The 24893-nt window shown below is 40.6% G+C and overlaps 5 protein-coding genes across 5 annotated transcripts in view; 3 read left to right on the top strand and 2 right to left on the bottom strand.

Moving 5' to 3' along the window:
* LOC149105662 (uncharacterized) overlaps positions 1-964 on the bottom strand; it is a 1524-nt gene extending 560 nt beyond the window's left edge. The window contains exon 1 of the mRNA XM_089272374.1: positions 1-964. This exon is cut by the window's left edge and continues 560 nt beyond it. Within this exon, the coding sequence (XP_089128500.1) occupies positions 1-964 (964 nt within the window).
* Positions 965-2021: 1057 nt separating this feature from the next.
* On the top strand, positions 2022-4001 carry LOC149105661 (uncharacterized). The gene is made up of 2 exons (XM_089270607.1): positions 2022-2755; positions 3393-4001. Exons 1-2 carry the CDS (start codon positions 2474-2476, stop codon positions 3504-3506), a joined length of 396 nt encoding a protein of 131 aa, XP_089126733.1. The 5' UTR covers positions 2022-2473; the 3' UTR covers positions 3507-4001.
* Positions 4002-6578: 2577 nt separating this feature from the next.
* LOC149105660 (uncharacterized) lies at positions 6579-11569 on the bottom strand. Its single transcript, XM_089270604.1, has 4 exons — positions 11320-11569; positions 9457-9519; positions 8787-9065; positions 6579-7939 (listed from the first exon to the last, which is right to left on the bottom strand). Exons 1-4 carry the CDS (start codon positions 11467-11469, stop codon positions 7667-7669), a joined length of 765 nt encoding a protein of 254 aa, XP_089126730.1. The 5' UTR covers positions 11470-11569; the 3' UTR covers positions 6579-7666.
* A 531-nt stretch (positions 11570-12100) lies between these two features.
* Positions 12101-19907, top strand: LOC149105659 (uncharacterized). The gene is made up of 4 exons (XM_089270605.1): positions 12101-12362; positions 14684-14746; positions 17831-18133; positions 19238-19907. Exons 1-4 carry the CDS (start codon positions 12213-12215, stop codon positions 19349-19351), a joined length of 630 nt encoding a protein of 209 aa, XP_089126731.1. The 5' UTR covers positions 12101-12212; the 3' UTR covers positions 19352-19907.
* A 1475-nt stretch (positions 19908-21382) lies between these two features.
* Positions 21383-22098, top strand: LOC149105658 (BTB and MATH domain-containing protein 38-like). The gene has a single exon (XM_089271735.1). It carries the CDS (start codon positions 21383-21385, stop codon positions 22082-22084), a length of 702 nt encoding a protein of 233 aa, XP_089127861.1. The 3' UTR covers positions 22085-22098.
* The last annotated feature ends 2795 nt before the right edge of the window (positions 22099-24893 follow it).

The following is a 24893-nucleotide window of genomic DNA, read 5'->3' as shown; positions in this document are numbered from 1 at the left end:
TTGGTCTTTGAATTGCTCTTTTACATTTAGAAGCAGTTATTCGAATTTTTCTGACTTCAAACCATTCTTGAGATCCACTCTGCTGTTTTGTTTCCTCCTTTATTCTTTCTCTCTCATTTGCATCTACAAAAAGCTCTTTCTTGCTTCTGTTTGCTCTCTCGTAAATTTCCTGTAGTGAAATTGGCTGTTCTTTGGGTGGTGAAATAATGTTAGTGGTAGCTGTTGTGGTCTCCACTAAAGCCTTTGATGGATGCTTGTCATGTGATAGAATGTTGAAAAAACCACATTCTAAGTTAGCTTCTCTGATTATATCGAGCATGTTTTGGTTTGCTTTCTCAGTGTCTCTGTATGCAGGCAGTCTAGGGTCATGAAGAATTTTCCTGTCTCCTACATTCTCTTTACCATAGATCTTTTTACTGAAGTCAATTTCATACACAGATCTTGGTTCCAATTTCCGTTTCCGTGGCTGGTTCCAAGTTTGAAGCCTGTCAGTACAGGTAGCAAAATCTCTGCTCTGCTTCAATCTTACAAACTCTTCAAGGGCAAAGCATAAAGCAGCTAGGTGTTTACAAGAGGGGAATGGTCCTTTCCCTGCTGGGCATGGACTGCAGCAGGTATAGGTGATCTCACCAGCTTGCTCTCCGGAATTGATCATGGTAACATTGAGCTTGTACTTCAAATTCTTTTTCATCTCTGGCGGACATTCACCTTTTATATGGATCACGTCTCCATTTTCACCAGTAGCAACTTCGATATTTTGTACATGACCATGTCTGAATAGTCCAAATGCCTTACTATTTAAATTCTTATAGTCTTTATTGCCTTCATTATCTCCTGATTTTCTCTTAATAAAGTAATTCATCATGTTCTCAATTGTGAACGGTGGAAATTCAGCCCTCTGGATGGAACACCAGTTTGCAGCCTGTGGGAACTCGTGTACAATGTTCGGAGAACTCGTGCTCATCGAGGAAACATCAACATTATTTTTCGCATCAGATGCTAAGTGTTTCCAACTTTCAGTGAAATTGTTTTCCCATCCATTTTTATGTAACTCACAACTCTACAAAAAAGATAACGTTATATACGTTTGAAAGAGAAAAAACTGTTATTCCTGCACGAAAATTGGGCAGGAAGAACGATCGTACATCCCACTGCTCACTCACCTGTGCATTAGTTCACGTTTGTTGGCATCACTCGAAGCACTGCCATCTTTTGCCTCTCTCCTTGTGAGAAAAATTCAAAATCCGGAGAGGAACTCATAATTATTATTATTTTTCTTGAATTTTTCTCATAAGGCGCTTGTATTCCCGTGAAATGTTGACACGAAAGCCTCCCTTTCGCGCGCTCTGTAACTAATACCGCTGTACCGTGGGCTCAACTGTAATAACAGTTATTTGGAAGTTGTGACAAAATGTCAGATTATGACGTAATAATTGATGACGTCACTAAAACGTGCTATAATGTTTCGTAAAATCTGATAAAAAAGATAATGTAATTAGAATAGCCTCGACTTGAGGACTAAAATGCCGGAAACCGTTTTTTGCTATAATGATTATTTTTTGAGATATGGTTAAATATTTTTTTGTTGTCCCCCCCGGGTGGCGTCACAGGTTATGACGTAACAAAACTAATTTTAACGCAATAACACTAGAGGGATAATTTTTTATTCCGATTTTCTTCTTTATTTTTGCTTCAGTCATCTGGTACACTACATGTGCAACATAGCAGCATTTGCTAGAACAAAATTACGGCTCCAATTTGGGGATTTTTCTCAAGGGAGGGACCCCATATTTTGTAGAGCTATTTTTCATATTTAAAAATGTCATATTTCATGTAATTTTTGTGATATGGACAAAATTTTTTCAGGTTTCAACTCCCCTTGATGTGCTCTTTCGAACACATTGTAAAAAATATGCATATTAAAATTTTCAAAAGTGACAAAGAAACATGACGTCATCACTGTGACGCCACAACTTTGATATTTACTGACATTTTTCACGTAAATAGGACTTGAAACAAGTATTCTATTTTCACCATTTCGATTGTAATTTCTGGGTTTTTTTTTTTGTTTTTTTTTGTTTTTTTTGTGCAAGGTGTTACTAGCTGGTATCTTAGGAGTGATTCTGGTCCACACATCAAGTCCCTCCTCAACACTGGTAAGGCAGGAATGTAACGTTCTGGTGCAGGCAGGCAGGCTCCCCCCCCCCCCCCCCGATATAAAATGAACGGTCCTTATGTTGATCGTGTGAGAGTAAACCAAGTAGAAAAAATACAGCAAGACCAAACAAAAACGAATTCCTTCGTCATTGCCCATTGCAGTGAAGTAAGTTACATTCATTTAATTAAAAAAAAACACCAAACATTGAAAACTTGATCCTTTGTCTCTCATATTTTCGATCATTGTCTTGTAATTTCACTCTGAAGTCGCTTTCTTTTCTATTACTTTCAGATAAACGCCTCGAGCTCTGTGAGCATGACGTGCGCCTTGGTATCAGGAGTAACACTGTATCACTATCAGCTCAGTTTGTGGGATGTACTGATTGAGAACCTTTACCAATCGGAGAGTGTGGATTGGGACCGACCTCACTTTGTTCCTAAGGACGCACCTCTTAAATGGACCGACCAAGAAAATACTGCGGTAGCAATAAGCTCCTTGGTTGTGATATTTTCCACCATTGAGATTGCCCTCGCCGTTTGTGGTGCCTGGAGCAGTGATCCACCCTACCAATTTCCACAGCACAATCAAGTCAGTCAGGTATGTGTAATGATACCAATAACAAGGGTCCAAAAGGGGTAAACGGTTAGCCGTGAAACGGGCGAAACATTCAACCGTTAGGCTTAAAACAAGGAGAGGGGCATTGAGCGAGTATTAAAGTATCTCGCTCTTGACACAGTTTATTATAGGTTAACAGTGTTCACTCTGTTGTGGGTAAAGTCTGCATACGCCCCAAGCCGCCTATCAGCAGCATTGGAGCTTATCCCAGTTTCTGTAACATGAAGCGATCGACTAGGAGTATTTCTAATCCCCCCTGGATGGGATGCTAGTCCTTCGCAGGGTTACCCTCAGCATTAATTAAGTTCTCCGGTACCCGTTTATACACGTGGGTGGAGAGAGGCACTGTTAGAATAAAGTGTCTTGCACAAGAACACAGCACAATGTCCCTGGCCAGGGCTCGAACCCGGACCGCTTGATACGAAGACGAGCGCACCAACCATGAAGTCACCTTGCCTCCTGTAGGCTTGCCGTTAATTTAGATCCCTACTGCTCTTGTCTTCTACCTGTTATACTTCACGGCCGTACTTTTCCCTCGGATAAATGCTCACAGTGATTTGCATGCATGACTCGATACCAAGCTGTCAAAACGCTGTTTTTGTGTTTCTTTAATTTTCAGGCGGGCAATGTGCCAAGTCAGTTTGCAGCCGGACAAACCCCATTGCAACCGACCAATACAGCAGCTCAGGCGATGGTTGCTATTCCAGTATTCAGTTGCAACGCCCTTCAGTAGCTTTCTTCTTGCTTCTTCCCAGTAACTGTAACAGCACCTTTTGTAATATTTATGTTTAATCTTTTAAGTAATATTAATGTTACACGTCGTGAAAACCCTTAACTCTAGCTCTCAAAGCATTAAACAAAGAGATTCATGATGGTGACGGTGTTTGGATATCTGATCTTAATTAGCATAGATTTTGACGATATTAGTTCTCCATTTTCTTTTCTATTTTAGTTTCGATTGAGAAGATGTATCAAGCACAAAAAGACATTGTTTGACCACATTTTCAAATACCTCGAAGTTCGTCAAAAATACGCGTTTGATATATCACGTTCCACGTTTGATATATTACTTCCAACTCTCTCTTCGTTTTGCCTCCTCATGATCAGTTATTGCTAACTAGCTTAAGGCCTGTTTTGAAAAAAATATTGGTCGAGTTCATTTTTGCAAGTTCATGGGCTGTGTCGCACGCGAGATCCATGAAAAACAAACAAAAAAAAAAAAACGAAATCAATGTTCCTGAATACGTTTCGAACAACCTGGTCCAAACGTCTAAATTTTTGGTAGCGGAGCCCCATACTGATATAGGAAAGAAAAGGAAACCCATGAGTTGATTTTCTCATGGTTATCATAGCTAGCGGTATTGCTCGTGGGCGCGTACGCACGACGGCGACGGCGATGACGGCGACGGCGACGACGACGACGACGGAGTCGCGCAACATTGCGGCCATACTCTAAATAATAGGTTGACAGAGACATGCAGCCTTGGTTTACCGTGTACTTCTTTGGTAATGAACATCCATCTTATGATCAATTGACACCTGTCAAAACAAGGTATCCGGTGACCATTATCACGTGACCATATCGCGGGCTCAAGTTTACAGCTGATCGTGGTCGCGTGTTTTTATGAAGTTGACCGCTGAACAAGTGCTGGTTTTTGATTGGATCGCGGGCTCCTCTCAGTTTAACCTGTTGAAAACAGGGCAGGATATTTCGGAAGCCGGTTAACGCTAACCCAGGATTAAAAATTAACCAAATTATAACTTTTTTTTTCTATACATATGTTTTTTCCTGCTTTGTTTTGTGTATATAGTGATTATTAAAACTCAAAACGGAAGGCCAAACAATATACAGAAAACCTCAACGCAAAGCTACAAAACTCAAATCAAAATTCTACCTTTTCCTGGGTTAGCTTAATTTGGCTCTGAACAACCCGCCCAGGAGCTCTTTAGGCTGGCCTAAATCTATATATTAGTTTTTGTTTTGAACTTTAGTCGAATAGCCCTGAATGAAAAAGTACGGACAGCCCAAAAGGTTAATTAATTGACCCCAGAATTTTCTTAACATTTAGGCTAATCTCGGTCTCAACGTTCGTATAAAAAATGAGTGCGTTGGTTTATATAATGTTTATTTCATTTACCAATGCAACAGAAATCAGATTTTATTAGCTTGACTGCCACTTCTGTAAACAAAATAAATCACGCCAGTTATACGCCAAAGTATCGAGCATGTTGTCGGAACTATATATTCAAACGATTTGTCGATACAAAAGTGCTTTTTCGTCCTTGCTGTTGCGTTTTATTTATTGTTTCTGTGGTCACTGGACTGTTTGCATGGTGGTATAAAGAATTCGTATATAATTGATAAACATCCTTGGATGGACAAAGGACAAACCTCGGGGCACTTGAGCCAAGTGACCCATCAGGTCGGCGCTTATACCAGTTCCATAGCATGAAGAGCCCAGGAGTATTTCTATTCCCCCCTGGATGGGATGCTAGTCCATCGCAGGGTTATCCCCCAGCATTAAATTCGTCGGGACCCAATTAAACACCAGGGTGGAGAGAGGTCTAGTGAGAATAAAGTGTCTTGCTAAAGAATAATAAAAGGATGTCCAAACTAACGAATTTCTTGTAGCTATTATCATTTGCTCTTTTTAAACTCGCTCTCTCTTAAAACTTCTCCGTTTTACCTCACTTTTTTATCTTATCGCACTGTAATTGTAATGTGGATCGCTCGTTTGTACGTTTATTATTTTTATTTTTATTATTTTCTCCACTCCTTTCTGGTCCCTCACCTGTACCGAAAGTTATCTAGTTTTGTAAATATGGGGGCCAAGTTGGCTAAAATAACTAGAAAAGTGAATGGTTTACTTGACCCCAATACTCTAACTATAATATTTATAAACCGAGAAAATATACTGTAAACATAACAAGCTGTAATTTTATCTGTAAATGAAAATTGTGAGGAAATAAAGTACGTTTTGATATGTTATATTAAGAACTCAAAAATAATTATTATTAGCCAGTTTGGTTGGGCAGACTTAGATATTATACTTTTAAATTACGCAAAAGAAAGCCTCTAACTCAACTCAACTCAGTTTCATCACCCTGGCCAGAGCTCGAACCCAGACTTCTCCTGATCCGGAGTGCAGCGCGTACTAACCATAGCTAACCACGAGGCCGCTTCCACTGGTATGCATTACGACACTACAGTCATATATCATATAGTCTATAGTCCACGTTGACTGATATCATTCAATGTTCGCGATTTACTCTATACTGATACGCGAAAGGCCAGGTCTGAAAAACGCGATCAAGGAAGAAGGGGAACGCCTGCCTTAAAACCCGGGCTTTTCAAATAACGCCAGCCAATTTCCATCCAATCCGATTGCATCAACTGTCAATTACTTTAAATCCGTACGTTCACCGATTCGAAAATAGCGCGCGCTCACGCCTGGGATTGATTTCTCTCAAAAGATTTCGCTGGAGTGAATGCCACCTGTTTAATGATATAGACATGGGAGAGAGTTGTTTGGGTAGAGCAGTAATCTTACAATAAGGAAAACATTTTGCGTCACTCTCAATTAACAGACTAAGCGAAAGTAGAAGGTTTATTTTTTTCACCGATAAAAAGAAATAAAAAAACCCTTTAAGCAGCACTGCCAAATAAGCACTTTTTAATTCAAATTACCTAGTGTACTCGAAACTGGCGTGCTTTTGTTCTCTGGAGATGGTACGCACACTGACTGGTCAATAGGTATTGAGTTATGTACGGATGAGACACACATAAAAAGCAATTCACAGTGCATTAATGATTACTACGGTTTATTAAATTCTTGGAAATCTTCAGTAGTGGCAATAAAACGAAGCATGCCAAACCAGAAAATTGGCGTCACAGAGTTCGGGCCACGCACACGCGGGCCTCGCTTCAAATTGGAAGACAAAAGCATGAAAAGTAAGATACAACGTGACCTTTCAACTTTACAGCAGCCATCTTGAATTTGAAACATGCAGTCGTGTGATGTGAGGATTAGAGTTGAATTACGAATACTGGGACGTCCTTTGAATAGGCCATTCCCAGTTTCCTTGTGTCTCTGTTTCAAAACCAAGCTAAGTGCGAAACCATTCTTACTGGAAACGACTTTGATTTGAATGAAAATGAACCTGTAGGCGGAACTCATTTTCATATGAATGGTTTCGCACTTAGACTCGTTTTGACACAGAGGCAAAATGCAACTCGGAAATGGCCTATTCAGGTATTCTCGGGACATCCGATCATGCCTGGAAAATAATACCGTTCTCTAAGGGTTCCGAACAGTTTCCGAACATTCTCGGCTCCAGACCTCGCACTAGATGAGCGCGTATTAAAATTCAAAATGGCTAGCATACAACTTGTAAGATTATCTTTCATTCGCATTTAATGTCAGGACCATTTGTGGCGACGCGTCGACTTTGCCGGGCTTACCCTCCTCCCCGACCCCCTCTACTTACCCGACGTCTCGACAGGACTACAAAGTAATTGTGACTGTTTCACCAACTTGGCGACGACCAAGAAAAACAAATTATTCACTCGGGTTGTGATACCATCGCCGAATATTATATAAGCACCACTCAATGTAAAAATCCTGAATATCATACTCATCACAAGTTTCATTACTAGAGCTTAAGTTATGTAGATGTAAAGTGGCCAGGCGAACAGTGCGAGCAGGGAAAAGCTATCTCTGTCAATCGCAGTGGACCTACGATTGAGGACATCAAAGCCTAATCTAACTATACTGAATACGCTTAAATATGGACAACCATCGAACACAAATTGCACTTTCTCAAAAATTAAACATTTATCCCTTCTTGGAGACCAAGAAGGAAAAACAAGAATGATAATTACTGATTGGTCTTTTATTGGTTAGACACTGGAACAGCGACCATCGGCTCAGCTGAAACCATCTGGTGACCTGCAACCATCGGTTGCCCTTCAACTATCTGCTGACGTGCAAGGACCGGCTGACCTGCAATCAGCGGCTGACACGCAACCATCGGCTGAGCTGCAACCATCTGCTGACCAGCAATCACCGCCTGACCTGCAACCATCGGCTGGGCTGCAAAATAGGTCGGTTGTAGTGGTTGTGGTTGGATTTGTCCGGTTTCTAATCGGTGATATGCGTACACTCCCTGTAAACATGAAATAAACATGATGTTTTGACAGCTTGACATTAAGTCGCGCATGTGACCCTATTAATCGTAGCAACCTCAAGCCCGGATTCGAGTGTGAGGTACAAGTTAACTTCAAATCACGTTCGATGCAACTTCAAGTTTCTTCTGTCGAATGATGTGATTTCGTTTCATTTCTCGCACACTACCAAACTAACAAGCGAATCATGTAATTACAGTTCATTACTTTAATTTAAAACAATAAAATGAAAGAAAGCGGCATAACTGTTGTGTTTTATTTGTTTGGAATTAAACTGAGAGGACAAGAAAATTCACAAGGCCAAATAGCTTTCAATTATTCTAAGGAACGTAGCTTTGGAAGGCTAGGCAGCATGGGTTTAGCGCGGGACTTGAAATCCGGAGGTCGCGGGTTCAAGCCACGCTCTGACCACTAAGCTGGAGTTGTTTCTCGGGAGACCCTGTTCAACTCCTCGCTCATGCTTGCAAATAGCCAGCTGGTCTGCCTCCCGCCAGTTAGGAATTTTAAGCCTATTATGTTTATTTGAAAATTTTATTTTTTTCAATTAAGTAGCATGCCTGAGAACTAGCTAGGTATTGTCCATGATGAACAACATTTGAACATTTTCTTTGAAAAATAAAATAAAACAAACAGGACAAAAGAAACATTGAACACGTAGGAAATCAATAATTCCAGGAGCACCTTTCAGAAATATAAGCACTATGGCATTACAATATCCGAACAGCCGCCTTCTTTGATCCGCCATCTTCGATTTCTTGAATTCTAGAAAAACGTCAGAATGTACTTGAATTAAAAGTAGCTTTTCGTTCCATCGGTAACTATGCGTACCTGATTATCTTGAGGAGGCTCATAGCCTGTGTCACCGCAGCTCTTGGCGCTTGCAAAGGCGAGGATTATCTCAATGATAGAAAATAGAATAGCTAAGGAGGATATGGCCAACATAGTATTTTCCTGAGCGGTGAACTTGAATTCTGTGTCCTTTTCTACAATGTAAAAAAGGTAGCTCGCCTTCTCATGTAACAATGTGCCAATACCCAATTGATAGTGGTACATTGTTGCTGCTGACATCGCAGCACAAGCCACGCTGACTGACTTGAGGGCATAGATCTGAAATAGAGCAAGAAAGAAGAGAAGCGAGTCAGAGTGAATGAGTACATGGCCGTGCCGTGTCGTACCGTGCCGTGCTGTGCAGTGCGTTGCAATGCAATGCAGTGCCGTGCCGGTGCAGTGCAGTGCAATGCAGTGCGGTGCGGTGCAGTGCCATGCAGTGCAGTGCCGTTTCGGTGACGGTGCCATGCGTTGCCAGATGTGCGCTCTGATGTTGTGCTCCTGGGGGGAGGAGCTCCCAGGGTTGAACTGTTCTAGAGCTGGCTTCAACAAACATTAATCATGGGTTGCTCGTTTTTGGTTTATGTTTCTGTACATGGGAGATAAAGGACCATCGCTATAGTCCTATGGAAAGACCTTCATCAGTGAATGCTGTATACAACTGTCTTACCAAATTCGGGGGGCGTCTTGACATGCCGGACAAAACCAGGCCTACGATGCCAACTGGTAACACCTTGGTTGAAAGAAAAGAGAACTATCAGACACTATCAGGATGATTTCCAAAGAAAAGACTTAACTAAAAACTGATGCAGGTGCACAAGATGTTTGCACTTCGCAAGACAGTCTGAGTATCTGTTGTCGTAACACGTTTGATGATCCCTGCGGCTTGCGTGCAAGCGGGGTTCATGTCTTTTTACTTAGTTTTATTTATTTAATTTTTTTTCGTTATCTTAAGTACTTATTTGAGTTGAGGTTGAAGGGAGGGGTCGGTAGGAGAAAGGCTTTGGGGAAGGATTCGATGAACAATAGAGCCTGTTTCTCAAACAACCACTGCATTCAGCGGGAGATAAAATGTTACACCTTATGTCAGCATTATTTTGAGCATGGTAGTGCAGCAAACGAATCAAGCATTCTGCCGGAATAATAGCGACAAAACTAACTGACGGTTGAGGGCTTTGGGTGGGTTAAGAGGAATCTGGACACTAGTCCCTCGACTGCACAGTACACAAAGTACATGCCCAAAGGTTTTGCTATAAATTCAACACTCCTCGGCTGCATCAGAGCGAGTGTTGTTGAATCTTGCAACAAAATTAACTTGGCATTTTACCGTGTAACACTGTTTTCTGAAACGTTTTATTGTTCATCGCTACCAATATAAACATAATTGTTAGTGAAATCATTATTTTATTTAACTAAAATAGGATTATCGCAATAAAAAGTGTGGCAATACTAAACAAAGAAGTCAGTCATATTGGCAAAGTCGTGTTATGTCTGTTCAGCCCCCCAAAAAACCTGTCAACCCTCTCTCCACCATTGTATACAGGCCGCATCCCAGGCGAATGCAGATTAATATTAGGCGATATCGATATTTCAGCGGGGTACGATCACTATGGTGTCAACAGTTATAAAGAATTCTGTCATTTCTTACAGTTAATGTGGTTTCGAACCTCGCAAATCGACTGCCAAAAGATAAAATTTAGGCTTATGGCTATCGAACTACCAGACGAGTGCAGCCACGCAAACAGATCGACGAAGTCTGGGAAATAGCTATGCTTCTGAGCGAGGGTCTGGATTGGAGTGCTAGAATCTCACTTAATAGTAAAATTTCTCAACTGCAGACCTCGTTCTAAGGGCATCTCGGATAAAAACGCCTTATTTCTATGCTCATAGACTACGAGTAGTCCCTCTTTCGCTTAGTCCGTCGTTCGTGACGCGAAAGAAAACCGCGAGAAAAAAATGGCCGCGCGAGATCCTGGGGGCGAACGTTCTTCTCGCCCCCAGGATCTCGCGCGGCCGTTCTTCTCGCCCCCAGGATTTCGCGCGGCCATTTTTTTCTCGCGGTTTTCGTTCGCGTCACGCACGATGGACTAAGCGAAAGAGGGACTACTCGTAGTCTACGATGCTTACAGTTACAATTTTGAGCAATTAATTCTCAGCCATTATCTAAGCACTCACTCACATGAGGAAATTTTCTCCGCTAGCAAACTGTTATTGACAGTTATTCATTTCAGACTCCCGGTAAAACTAAATTCAAGCTATGCATGAAGAAAATAAATAAACTGATTGACTAAAGACGAATCTGAAAACTTGAAAACTGTTTTTCCACGCGAAGAAGGCCATTTCGAGTCGCTGATACATGGAACTTCGTCAAGCGAACTATATAGCTAAGAAAATAAACTATTCTCACCGATCGGAAGCTAGCTGCATGAAACGGCTGTAATTCGCAGGGTTTTATAATAGCTACGACCAGTGTAGAGCGCTGGATTAAATGAGGAAGTCAAAGCATGGAATCGTACGATCAAAGTCTACTTACAGTGGCAGCCGTCCAACATGGCGACAGCAGAAAGCTGATATAGAAGTATCGTACTTGAAATCGATCTACTAAACCAAGGATCAAGAAGATGGCGGTCATTACGAGCTGAACGATGGAAACGACTTTTAAGTCCCGTCTGTTGTACACCATTTTACGTCAGGCTCTTTCGAAGTTGTAAGAATTATTGCAATCAAACCTGGCAACGGTGTGCGGAAGTTGTAACTGATAATTTTTGGTATGCGTGACTTATGATAACATGTAAAGGGAAACCAGAACAGTTCATGACAGGTTATTTACATGGTAATCATGTTGCGTTTTTGGTAGTTATTCTATCTTCTCTTCTTCTTTTTATTTCAAGTAGAATTTTGATGTTTTCGTCCACTAAATGGTATTCTGTAAATCGGACTGACGAATCAAACTGAAGTCTTGGCGACTCATATTAAACAGACGACATCATTTTCGTATGCGAAATTCTTCCGTTGTCACGTCACGTATCGTTTGTTTATGTTTCCGGGGAGAGAGGTATTGTTGGAGTGTTCCGTAGGGGTGTGCCACTAGGCCTTGTAGATCCTGATTTAAACACCTCAAAATCGCGAATCGTATCGACGGCGTATTGCATATGATCAGTTTGGCGGTGTTTTCGTACGTTCTCGGGGTGAATGCATGCGCAGACCAGAAGGCAACCCAAATCCAATGTACAGGAAGATGTATGACTCATTTTAGAAGAAAGCTGCTCCAGAGCTTTACATACCCTACCCCCCCCCCCCTCCCCCCGGAACAGCTTAACACGGAAACACGCGATATTGAGAAGACCCGTATTATAGGGTTCGATCTGAATTCACTTAAAAATACAGTTCTGTAGCTATATTTCTTCCACCTCGCCGAGCTTTAAAATGGAGCATAACAAGCAATTGTTGAGAGTCATCTCGATCGCTCAGATTATCATGAGCGCCATCTTTTTTGTACTTGGCATGGCGGATAGGTATGAAGTCCCCTTCATATACACCAGCTACTTGTTTGCGCCATGTTGGATAGCTGCTCTCGTAAGTACACTAAGATGTGAAGTTCGGGCTCTTGTCCCTCGTTCAGCGTTGTCTTAATGTTATCTTAAAAGAGACTGTGTTAGGACGCTTATAATTAGGTCTCGATTAACGTTAGTAGAATTCTTTGTGTAAACTGGATTTGGTATTCCTCATAACGAACAAACGGTTACAGTTCATCTCTGTGTGTTTATAATTCTAAGCAGTCCACGTTTAACAGCGATGGAAAGAGTGATCCATCACGCACAATTTATTGTTTATCTTTGTGTTAGAGGAGAAGGTAGCTATTTCTACTTCCCTGAGTTTTTGTACGCAGTTAACACGGAAATTAAACCCGACATCTTTTTCGCTTGAAGCAACGTGAGCACGCAGGCCATAGAGAAGAAAGAGGAAAAGAAATGCTTAATATATTCATCACAAATTGCGCCTAGTTTATTAAATTAAATGTTCTCGCTTGAAACATAGCAAGTTGAGATTAATCAGAACGTGTCTATAGTAGAATTACTTGTGTAAACAAACCTTGCCTTCACTATGGATAACTGCCGACGAGGAAGTGAAATGTATATCACGTCGTAGTAACGCTTGACTGCGGCCTAATAGCAACATTGGGGAGCTCAAGCAATGACGACGGCGACGCCAAGGCCTAGGACGACGGCTGGAGAAACATAAATTTATCTCTTACCTTTGAAATTCACAATAATCTAGAACTATTCAGTTAGGACCAGTTTGCCGAGCATTCTAAAACCCTACTCAAACTAAAGATGTAACGCCAGCGATCAATTCCAGAAGTAAATACGAAAAATTAGCCATCGTGGATCACGTTCTTCAAAATGCATAGAACTTAGCATTTCACGTTGTTGTTGTGCAGAAGACGGCTATGAAATCTACAAAAAATGTAGAAACGCTCGTGCACAGCCATCGTTCTGCTCATTAAACGTTATGTTTGGTGGCTTCCTCGTTGCCGTTGTGGTTTGGTTAACCTCCCTTTTAGGGGAAACTGGGTTTGGGCATAAAAAAATTAATCTCACCCAAGCCTTACATAAATAAACGTTGTCTGGCCGTTAAGAACATCGATTCTCGACTCGTTTCGTGCTTAAATTCTCGTGCATGTCGAGCAGGCTTAGTACACGCGCAGACCGAAGACTTCGGAGACTGATAAACGACCCTCAAAGTAGACAAAAAACATTCGGCTTACAATAATCAGTAGACTTTTCAACTTTGCGTACGTTAACTGTAGTGTGTACTAACGCTATACTGTAGGGTGACGATTGAAACTCAATAATGATAACGAACCACGGCAAAATAACAAAACTGCAGTACCGAGGTTCGACCTTGTACGGAATAGTAAGCAAAATTAAACCTGTGCCTCAAAGAAAAGAGGCGCCCAGCGCGTGGGGAGACCTTTAAGCAAGCACTAACTCATTTAGACAATTATTATTTTATATTCTATTTTTATCACTTCGATTTTTTTCAAGAGTAACTAGGAGTTCAGAGTTTCTAATTTGCATAAGTTAGACAAAGACTTTAGCGCGAACTGAGTCTGATTGTACATTTAAACACGGTCGTAATTGTTTAATGAGTAACATCTCATTAATGAGACAATCAAACTTGTTGTGGCATTTTGTGAACACGCTAAAACAATTGCGAAGGTCATCCGGAATCCTGCCTGCGTGTCTATTATCATAGTGATTGCGTACTGACGAGGTCTTGCTTCTATGTCCATCAACGCGTACGAACAGATGGCCACGGGTGTAACCGACATAACCAGCATCGCACTGGTCACGCTTGAAGTTATACACAACGCATTGTTGATCAATGAGCTGAGGCTTAGGTTCGCTTGTCGGGAACTCCTGGGCAATCTTGCGGCTCGTAAACACCGGTTGAACACTGGTCTGCAGCTTTACACTGAGATCTTTCAACTGTGTCTTCACGATATTAGCATACTCCTGGTCTTTAAAGGGTATGACAACCCGAGTAGTGTTTTCTGTCGTAGATCTGGACCGTAATGAGGGCTGGTCAGCGACCTTTAAATTTAGGAAGGTTTTGACAGTGGAGTCAACAAGGTGCTTGGAATTACGACCGTGTTTAAATGTACAATCAGACTCAGTTCGCGCTAAAGTCTTTGTCTAACTTATGCAAATTAGAAACTCTGAACTCTTAGTTACTCTTGAAATCGCATATTTAATTAGTTTCCCTTGACAATGGCGCCAAGATGTCGCCGAAACGTCGGATTTATCTATCGTTAGTTTTTGCCTGTATATGATTATCTAAATCATTGTTGATTCGATTTTTTTTGTTTTTGTTTTGCTTTGTTTTGGTCCAAGGTGTTACCAGCTGGTTTGATGGGATCGATTTTGGTCAACAAGGCAAGTCCCTCCTCGACTTTGGTAAGGCAGAAATTGAAAATTCTGATTCACTCGCATACATAAAACGGTACAAATGTTTTATCTACTTAAATATCTCGAAATATCGCTCTTTTCTCGAGATACAAAAACAACCAGTTTTTCTGGCAACTTATTTACTGTACTCTGGTGCTCGGTCAAAACATGCAAAATAAACCTAATGGTTCATTATGTGCTCTGTCTGTTGCGTAGTGAAGCTGAAATGATTATTTCGTGTAAAATAATAGCGGAGCGGAGCCCCATAACTATAGGAACAGAACCACGTGCATGCACAGAACAAGAAAACCATGCAACTCTTTTTTATGGTCAACATGGCTAGCGGCATGGATCGCGGGCGCTTGAGGCCTTCGACGAACACGACGTCACGCAATATAGCGGCCATACTCCAGCTAATATGGAGTTTAAGAAACCACGACGACGACGCCGAGGACAACGTCGATTAAAAAAATGAATTTATATGTTACCCACGAATCTCGCGATACTCGAAAGACATTACTTTGTTTATCACTGTCAAAACTATCGCAAAACTAAATCCGGAACAGAGCAATAAATTTGAAATAAAAATTTAAAAAAATTAACCTTCGTGGTTCATGTTCTCCAGACAACGCAAAATTTAGTCATTTCACCTTGCTGTTTTGCAGAGGACGACAAAGAAATGTACCGAGAATTATAACGCACGTGCACAGCCATTCTACTGCTCATTAATTCTTTTGTTCAGCGACGTTGCCGTTGCCGTTGCCGTTGCCGTCGTGGTATTCTTAAATTCCCATTAGCAGGTCGACCAAGGCATGCAGCTTTCATATTGGATAAATTTGATACTGAGCATCCGTGCTATGGTCAATTGACACCTCTCAAAACAAGGTATCCGCTGACTAGTATCACGTGACCATATCGTGGGCTCAGGTTTAGGCCTAATGAAGGTTACTTATTTTTTTTTAAATTGACCGCTGATCAGGTACTGGTTTTCAATGAGATTGCAGGCTTAAGCCAGGTTAATTCATTTTAATTAGGAGCTCCACTTTTAGGCTTGGATAAATCTATATATTATAGCTGAAAGGAAACCAAAATCGAAGTTGATCGTATGAAAGTAAACGAAGTAATAATAATAATAAAGTACAAAATGAAGAATATGGCCGAGCAAAAACGACTGAATACCATGTCATCATCGCTCATTGCAATATTGCATTGATATGGGGCAGTGGAAAGAAGTAGGTTTTCCAAAACTAAAAGGAAAAAATACTCAGAAAACCTTAGGGAAAGGTGGTCTTTTAACTTCAAAGAGGTATTTTCTGAAAAAAAAAGAAAAAAAAAAAAAAAACTTTATGGGACAGTTTTGGTACCACGTTAAAGGACTTCGCACTCTAACTTCAATTATGAGCTTTTCCAGGTCACATGCCACAATAGTACAATAAGTGTTAAAAAGTGGTGTTCATTATAAATACGATAACATATTAATGAACGGTTCGAGATGCATGGAATTAAGTTCATCCTGACCATAAGCAAGTTGTCCAGGAGACAAATCTCAGAAAAGTGTTTTGAAGGGCTTTTTAAAAAAGTTCACTAATATTGACTAGAAAAAGTTTACTAATATTGACTAATATTAACTATCTTAACTGAATAACAGGGAAAGCATTTGATAAATTGCGGATTTTAGAAATTTACGACCTAGGTAATCGTGTCCTACATCAATTTGGAAAATTTGACAACATTCGGTTGAATTTCAATGGAGATATCGTGTTTGAAATATTGGTGATCCGTCTCTTTGGTCGTTTTGAGAAATAATTAAGTAATGGTAATGGAACTTCGTGTCGTCCAATTCGGTCTGTTATCATACTCGTGATAAACAAATCGATTTTGTTATCACTCGTATGATTACAAACCGAATTGGACGACACGAAGTCCAATTACCAATTAATCATAAAAATTGCAATTTCCGAGAAAAGAAGAATAGCCAAGTTATGAAAGAAAGGGAAAATTTGCATTAAAAGGTTGCCAAAGGAGGCATAAACTGCTCAAGGTTGTGATTGGTTGATTTAAACTACAACTTTGAATGTGATTGGCTTATTCAACTGTCCGATAACAAACTGCCGATGAGAACTTGGCAAATGAATTAGTAGGAAATAAGGGCTTTTTAAACCAGTCAGAAGAGAGCCCCGATTAGCCCAGCGAACAAGGGGGTGGGGGAGCAGACGCAGGGGGTAGGGCTTGTGTCGAAAGGTTTTACTTAAATTTTCCATTGAATACCGGAATACGCCGCACCTGTCATAGAAAATTTAACCAAGTATAAGGGGCGTATAAGGTGGTACAGGAATCAATGTTCAGGACCATTATGCAAAATTCTTATAAGTACACATCTCTTCAGCTTTCCTGTAAAGTATAATTAAAATGTACTAAATTGAATCCATTTTGAGAAATAATTACGTAATGGACGTACCTATGGACGTCCCTATGGACTGTAAACAGCCGTTGCTATAGGAGTTGCTATGTTAAAATATGGCCACCAGCGCGCAGATTCGTTGCTTTAAACGTAAATCAAGGAGTAATTCGAGCAAAGTCGTTTCAAAATACGTTTTGCAAATGGTTAGGGATGTTGAATCTTCATGTTTCGAGGAAACGTTTTTAGGAAAAAAAGAATTGTATGTGGATGTAAAAGACCACCTTAATCAAAACCATTTTCTTCCAGATTTTAATGCCGAGCACCATAACTATAGGAACAACACCACATGCGTACACCCTACGACGATGACGTCGCACAAAATGGCGGCTTTACTTCAGCTAAAAGGTCGACCGAGTCATGCAGCTAACCTTCGTTATGGTTTGCTGATCAATCGCCGCATGCCAAAACACGGTATCCGCTGACCAATATTCCTTGATCATATCGCGGACACAAGTTAAGCGCTCATAAAGGTCACCTGTTTTTTAAGTTGATCGCTGCCAAGGTATCACCGGCTCAAGCCAAGATAAGTTAACTCCATCAGGAGGTCCGCTTTTGGGCTTGGCTTAATCTATATATTATGGCCTTATTCGTGGGGTTTACTCTGAAGTCGCCTTGATTTTAATTCTTTTCAGATTAACGCCGTCAGCTCCTTGAGCATGACAAGCGTCATAGTATCAGGCATAACAGCGTATCGATATAAATGGGCTGTGGGCAGTGTACTGGTCGCTAACCTATACTCTGCGAGTACGTATCTGGAAGTCACTAACTTTGCCAGCAAGGACGTGGCTCTTAAACTCACCGACCAGGAAAAGACTGTGGTAGCAATAAGCTCATTGGTTGCGATATTTTCGACCATTGAGGTTGCCCTCGCCGTTTGTGCTGCTTGGATCAGTGATTCTCTCTACCAGCCCCCCCAAGAGAATCAAGTCAGTCAGGTATGTGATGTATCTCATTGACTGTGTTGGCCACTGTATTCTCTATCAGTTAGTAATAGTAATTGGACCGAGTGGAGTACAGTTCGGGAAGTAATCGCCCGAGTAATTTCAAAATCGGACTAGCTTGAAGCGCAAGGCCGATTTGAAATTACGAGCACGATTTCTCTCTGAATTGTATTCCACTCGGTCCAATTACTAATTAATCATATTTATAAAAATTTGGAAATTAAAAAAAAGCCTTGGGAAACTTCTTTTCAACGAAAAAGTCAGTAGTGCTTCCCATACATTTTACTAATTGTAGGAAATATTAAGAAGGACCCACTAAAGCGCACGTAATCGACGTGAGTCACGTAGGTATCAAATTACAGGTATCCACTGTAATTGGACACCAAGGTGAACGCCCGCCGATTACGTGACAAATAGGCGCGCGGAGAACCAGTTAGGATCGATAATTTCGTTATAGGTACGATTAATAATGGTAATGGACTGAGTGGAGTCCAATTCAGTCTGTAATCAGACGAGTGATTAACAAAATCGGACGACCGCGAAGCTGGAGTGCGATTTGTTAATCACGAGTATGACTACAGACTGAATTGGACGACACGATGTCCCGTTACCAATTAATCATAGCCATTACAATTTTCCACAAAAGTAAAATTTTCCTTTGAAAATGAGCTTTTAATAGTGATTGTTATAGCGGAGACTTATCCTCCACAATTTTACAAAGTCAGTGTCTTGAATTGATTGCTATAGAGATTGTAATCAATGTTGTGATTGGTGGATTAAGTGGAGAGGTCCTAAATGATTGGCTCATGTAACTGTCCGATTACAGGTGTCCGATTATAGTCAACTGTCCAATTACACTGTCCGATTACAACTTTGCAGATTAATTAGAGCCAAATACAGCAGTTTATGCAACAATCACATCGGAGGAAATTGTAATCGTTATGATTAATCAATTAATCAATCAATCAATCAATCAATCAATCAAATCGTTGTATTTCACGGCCGTATTCTTTTTTTCCAATTCATATGCTAACCGTGATTTGCGTGGCTCAACATAAAGCTGTCGAAACATAACTTTTCTTTTTATTGAACTTTCAGGCAGAAAATGTGTATACCCAGTTTGAAGCCGGATATTTGCCATTGCAGCCGATCTATGCAGCAGCCCAGCCGGTGGTTGCTATCCCACCACGCAGCTACAATGCCCTTCAGTAAATGTCTTGCTTGCTTTTTCACAGTTATTATGGAAAGTAACTGTTGTCTTCTTAGTGAAGCCGTTAGTCATCGTAAAACTCAGAAATTGGTAAAAATACCAACATGCTATACGCCACTCAGGATTTACGCCCTACACCCCACCTTCCCTTCCCCCGCAATTGAAGCCCTACACCCCATCCGTCCCCCTTCGCCCGCTCAAAATGCAAAGAGACCTTCTATATTAAGCCTCTCAGAAAATAATCTGTTGTATTTGAACTTATATTTGGGAATTGCCGTTACAAAGAAACTTAACCAAAATCATTGTCAACGTCATTGTCTGGTAGATAGGTGTAAAAATCACTGTAGCCTTGGCACGTAAGATTTTTACGCAGTTTAAGGTTTCTTACGAATTAACGACAGTACTCAATCAAGGCATAGGGTATAAACCACTGTTAGTATTAACTACGATATTTGCTCGGTATGTGCAAATATACTATGATATACAAATATACTTTAATATACTATGATATTTGCATGGTATGTGCATATTCCATTGTCAATAAAGTTTGATATCGCTTGCTGTTCGATCAGTTTGGCATGTTCAGGGGGATTTCAAACTGACGCCCCAATATAATATTTTGCGATTTGCTGAAATGAAGAGCCCTCTGCTAAGATAAAGTTTCTCCAACATTTTGCAGTTATAAACCCGACTGATTTTCAAACGTAAATGTCCCTACTTTAATTAGCCACTCGGAATGTAGTTCCCCCCCCCCCCGGGAATCTGAGATTATTCTCGGAATTTAACGGTAGGCTTGTTTATGTCATAGCAGTTGCATGTGGAAAATAGGAACAGATTTACAGGGAAAGCTTCTACCCCTCCCCCCACCCCTCTCGTCCCCGTCTCTCTTTCTCTCTCTTACCATCACCTTTCCGCGAGGCGTAACAGAAATCCACGGGGCAACTATCAGCCAATAGTTCCTCGAAAGAAACACTCCGTTGTTTAAAGAGACAGTGAGTAGCGTAGCCCGCAATCAGAGAACGGCATACGTGATAGAACGCTACTAGATTTATAGTAAAACTCGATAGAAACACGGAGAACATGTTTTCTATTTCTTTAATAAAATGAGCATTCAATATTACGGTCGAGAACTTTTGTGGGGATCGAGGAAAGATTGACGAGGTACGCGAAAATTAAATAAACCTAGTCAATCTCTTAAGAGCTGCCGATTGAGTAAAAGGAAACTTACTATAGTTAACGTTTCTACCAGGTTTGATTTTTATCGGCGTGCTATTGTGATGTGTCGCGAGACGTTATACAATTCATCGGGCCACCCTTTGACGTTAGCGAAAGAATAGGCCTACATTTTCAAATAAATTAGCGCTTCTTCGCTATCAGAACCTCGGGCAAGTTGTGCGGCTAGAAACGATGAATCGCTTGTCATTAACCCGAAACTATTGCCTAAAAAATATTTAAATGTGATCAAACATCTGGGATGGTTTTCAAAATGAGGAAACTTCGCGGATGTTCAAGCGCGTTGAACTGAAAAGGAGTGGAACACATACTTCAAAAAAAGCTTGGTCGATTAAAATGGCTGGGACTTAAGGCATAACTATGCTTAAAGGACTATCTGACTTAACCGAAAAAAAAAAAAAGATCAGTAAATACGAACTTTAAAATACCCATTGGTGAGTGAACGTTGAAGACGCCAAAATTAATTATGCCCCTGTGCCGGTATACACAAAAACAGACGCACATGCACAATGGGTTATATGAATTCAAATCAATACTTCACAGACCGTTACATGTAGTAATGGTACTCGGCCAAGGCTGAATTCCAAAATAAAAGTTATTGTTTTATTACCGGGATAAAAGATATTGCGTTTATTTCATACAAAAGAAAGTTGCTCAAAATGCGAGCTATTGTTTCGCGAGCCAATGAAAACGCTAACATGTGAGCAAGTGAATACGGATGCAAATTAGATAACCGAACCAAAACATCAACAAAAGCCGGCTCGATCAAAACGTGGAAGCAACGCTCATTTTGGTTTTTAATGGAACAGGAAACAATCATCGAAGGAGATCATTTGCTACGATTCACGGATCTACCCCGTGATGCGATGATAAAAGAAAACATTTTCCACGCAACTGATTTCTCCAAGCCATGGGCCTCAAACGATGTGATATTTGTAGTCGAGGAACAAAGGTTTTATGTTCATCAGTGGATCTTAACATGGTGGTCTCCGGTATTCGATAAAATGTTCTCGTCGAACTTCGCTGAAAAGACAAAAACAGAAATCCCTCTTCCAGGCAAGAAAAGCGTTGAGTTTCAAGAATTGATGTTGATGGTTTACTCTCTCGCTGAGAGACCAATGACAATCGAGAATTGTTTCCTCTTGTTGAAGCTTGCTGACGAATATCAAATGGAGTTTCTTCTTCAGAAGTGTGAGGACTTTCTGGTGGCTGCTTCTGATTCCATCTACGCTGGTCGTTTGAGCATCCACGAACTTTTCCCCGATTTTTCACCACAGCCATCCAAACCCGAGAAGGAACAAGTTTTAGCCTTAATAATAATTGCGCAGGAATATAAACTGGACAAGCTTTTATCGGATTGCTTACACGAGGCTCGTTATTTCAGCCTGACAGAACTCAAAAAGGAATATAAAGAGTTGTGCGATCTGCTTGAGCCCGTTAATTATTGTCGAATTCTTGAAGGGATCATAGAGCGAATGGAAGACAGATTCTGTGTGTTTTGATAACCTTGCCTTAATTCAACGCGATTTTGTTAAGGAAAATTGCACATCCTTTCAACTTCATTCAAATTTCTACCACAAAAATTCGCACCAAGATTGGGTAAATCTTACTATGACAATTTTCTTCCCTTTTGTTTCCTTTTTTTTTACAGGGATTAAGGTAGACTGCTTTGACATCAACGCTACTTTCTTGGGAATGCACTGTAGCGCTGGCGACAAACACAGATAGCTTGATCTTGATTTCTTGTCGAGTTCAATCATTCAGTACTTGATCTCTGTTTCAGTGGACCTTGATCAGTTGCTGTTTGGTTCAACTCGAGAAGACTCATTGTTGCTTAAGAAGACATTTAAGGCCCCGTCCAAACTATACCGGAGAAATTTGATCACGGCGTTTTTACTCTGAAAACGCCTCAAATGTTTTCCGTCCACACTACGCCGGAGGAAATTGAAGATGCAACAATAATCAGTCATTTTGGATTTCTGTTTGAGGAAAACTCGGTCAGGTCAGGGACCGTTCATTTTTTATCAGGTAGGGGGGGCTGGTGGGATTTGGGGGGGGGGGCATGCGAAAAAAAATGGCTTTCGAGGGGGGGCCATCCCAAAAAAATAAGGGAAAAAGGGGGGTCACGTGAAATATTTTAGTAAAACTTTAAAATGGCATAATGTTTGAATATCAAAAAAATTGCTATAGAATAAACATAGAAGGCAGGATACAAATTTATCACAAACTTTCCTTCTGCTTTTAAAAAACGTTTGGCGACAAAAAGCATTTGTAGCTACTGAAAAGACGTATTTAACACTGTTATTTTCGAATGCAACTTTCACTGGCACTCATCTTCATCTTCGCTGTCGTCGAGTTCTACGTCGCCGCTTGTGCTGCCATGGGAGTCTCTTTCACCGATGCTGCAAGAAGCAGCAATGCTTTCCGTCAGAGTGTACTCTTCAGGGTACATGAAGGTGTAAACATAATCTCTGACTTCCTGCTCAAGGTTGGTGGTGATTCTGCTTCTTGCAGCATTGGTGAAATAATTCCCTTCCAAGAGCTGTGCAATGTATGGCCCATTTCTTCTAAATAACGACGTGGCAACATCCTCAACTTTAATACACTCTTCCGGGATGGCCGTTCTAGGAGGGTACACAAGGCATTGTGGAAGATCATTTCCTAGCGGGTTTCCAACACAGATTCCATAAACTCGTTGGACGTTGTTTTCAGTCCGCTTCCTCCTTCTTTCATTTGACTTTCTGCGGTTTTCTTTTTTCCTTCTCCTTTTGTTGATGTGCTGTTTGAGTGTGCCCTTGAATATGCTGTTATAATTGCTCTTATTTTCTAGTGCTTCCATGTCCTGCGTGACCTTCGTCAACTTAGCTTCTATACATTTGATCTGTTTTACATTAAAACTGTGGGCATTCATCAATTCAGATGAGGGAGATGCCAATGAGAGGCCAAATGCCACACGCTCAGGGCGAGCCATCACTAGGAGATCCGAAATTGACTTCTCTTTCTTTTGATTTGTTTTTCAAACAACAGTTCTCTGTAGTATAGGTATTGTAAATATTGTCTTCACAGTGAGCACAAAACGTGAAGTAGGGGGATAATAGAGAAATATTAAAAAAGTTGAAATCTAAATATTGTTTGTTCAATTTTTTTTGGGGGGGAGGGGGTCATCCCAAAAAATGACCGCTATAAGGGGGGGCCACGTGAAAAAATTGGTGAGCTGAGGGGGGGTCATGCGATTTTCAAATGGTGCTTCCCAAATCCCACCAGCCCCCCCCTCCCTCATAAAAAATGAACGGTCCCTCAAGTCTTTGATTACCGTAATGTCATGGTTTACGAAAAGCTCCGTTTTCAAAATGTTTTCCATCCACACTAAAAAAAAAAGCCGGCGTTTTCAAATTCCTCCGGTTCGAGGAGCGTTTTCGAAAAGCTCCGTTTTCGTGACGGATTAGTGTGGATGGTAGGCCTAACCGTACAAATAACGCTGCGTTTCAAATTTCTCCGGCGGTAGTGTGGACGGAGTCTTAGAAAACCAAAGTTGAGCAATTTGACTGCAATAAATCATTTTAACTTCTTTTTATCATTAATTAAGGCTAAGAGTGATCTCATTAATTTTAACAAAGGAATTCAAGGTATTGTGATCTGTCAGTTTGTTTAAAATTCTTCACGACAAAAAAATCACAAGGGTTCAGTTAAAGGTTGCGAGGCAATAAACGATAAGATTTCAGTCAACTGGTTTTCACGTTTGACACTGCCCAGTCAAGACATGTAGGTTCCAGTTCGCCGTGACCTTATTCACTGGCATTAACGTTTTCTATTCCGTGAATCGTGATATAATCCGTCCAATTCGTCACCTCGTACAACCTAACCTATCTTTACCCTTGCCACTCCAGCAACAACAACAACAAAAAATTAACATTGAAAGAATTAAAAAGTAATATTAACTACTTGAACCGTGATAGAACGATACTAAGGATCCCTTTTTAGGTAGATAATTATGACAGTTATTCGGGTTTTTTTCAAATTAACATTTTTAAATACACCTGGTTTATTTTGCTGCTTCATAGATTTTCAAAAAGCATTTGACTCTATCTGGCATAATGGGTTATTACACAAGTTATTATATAATAAAATAGGAGGACAGTTTTATCGTTTAATCACTGATATGTATTCAAAAACTAAATGAGCTATAAAAAACGGAAACAAAAGAAGCTCCTTCTTTAATTACAACAGAGGAGTGCGACAAGGTTGTATTCTTTCACCATTGCTATTTAACTTATATCTAGACGAATTTCCACGCATACTAGAATCCTCAAC

This window comes from Orbicella faveolata, unplaced genomic scaffold, assembly GCF_042242905.1.
Source record: "Orbicella faveolata isolate gen_17 unplaced genomic scaffold, um_ofav_v1 contig_34, whole genome shotgun sequence".
Classification (NCBI taxonomy): domain Eukaryota; kingdom Metazoa; phylum Cnidaria; class Anthozoa; order Scleractinia; family Merulinidae; genus Orbicella; species Orbicella faveolata.
This window is presented reverse-complemented; position numbering and strand designations above follow the sequence as displayed.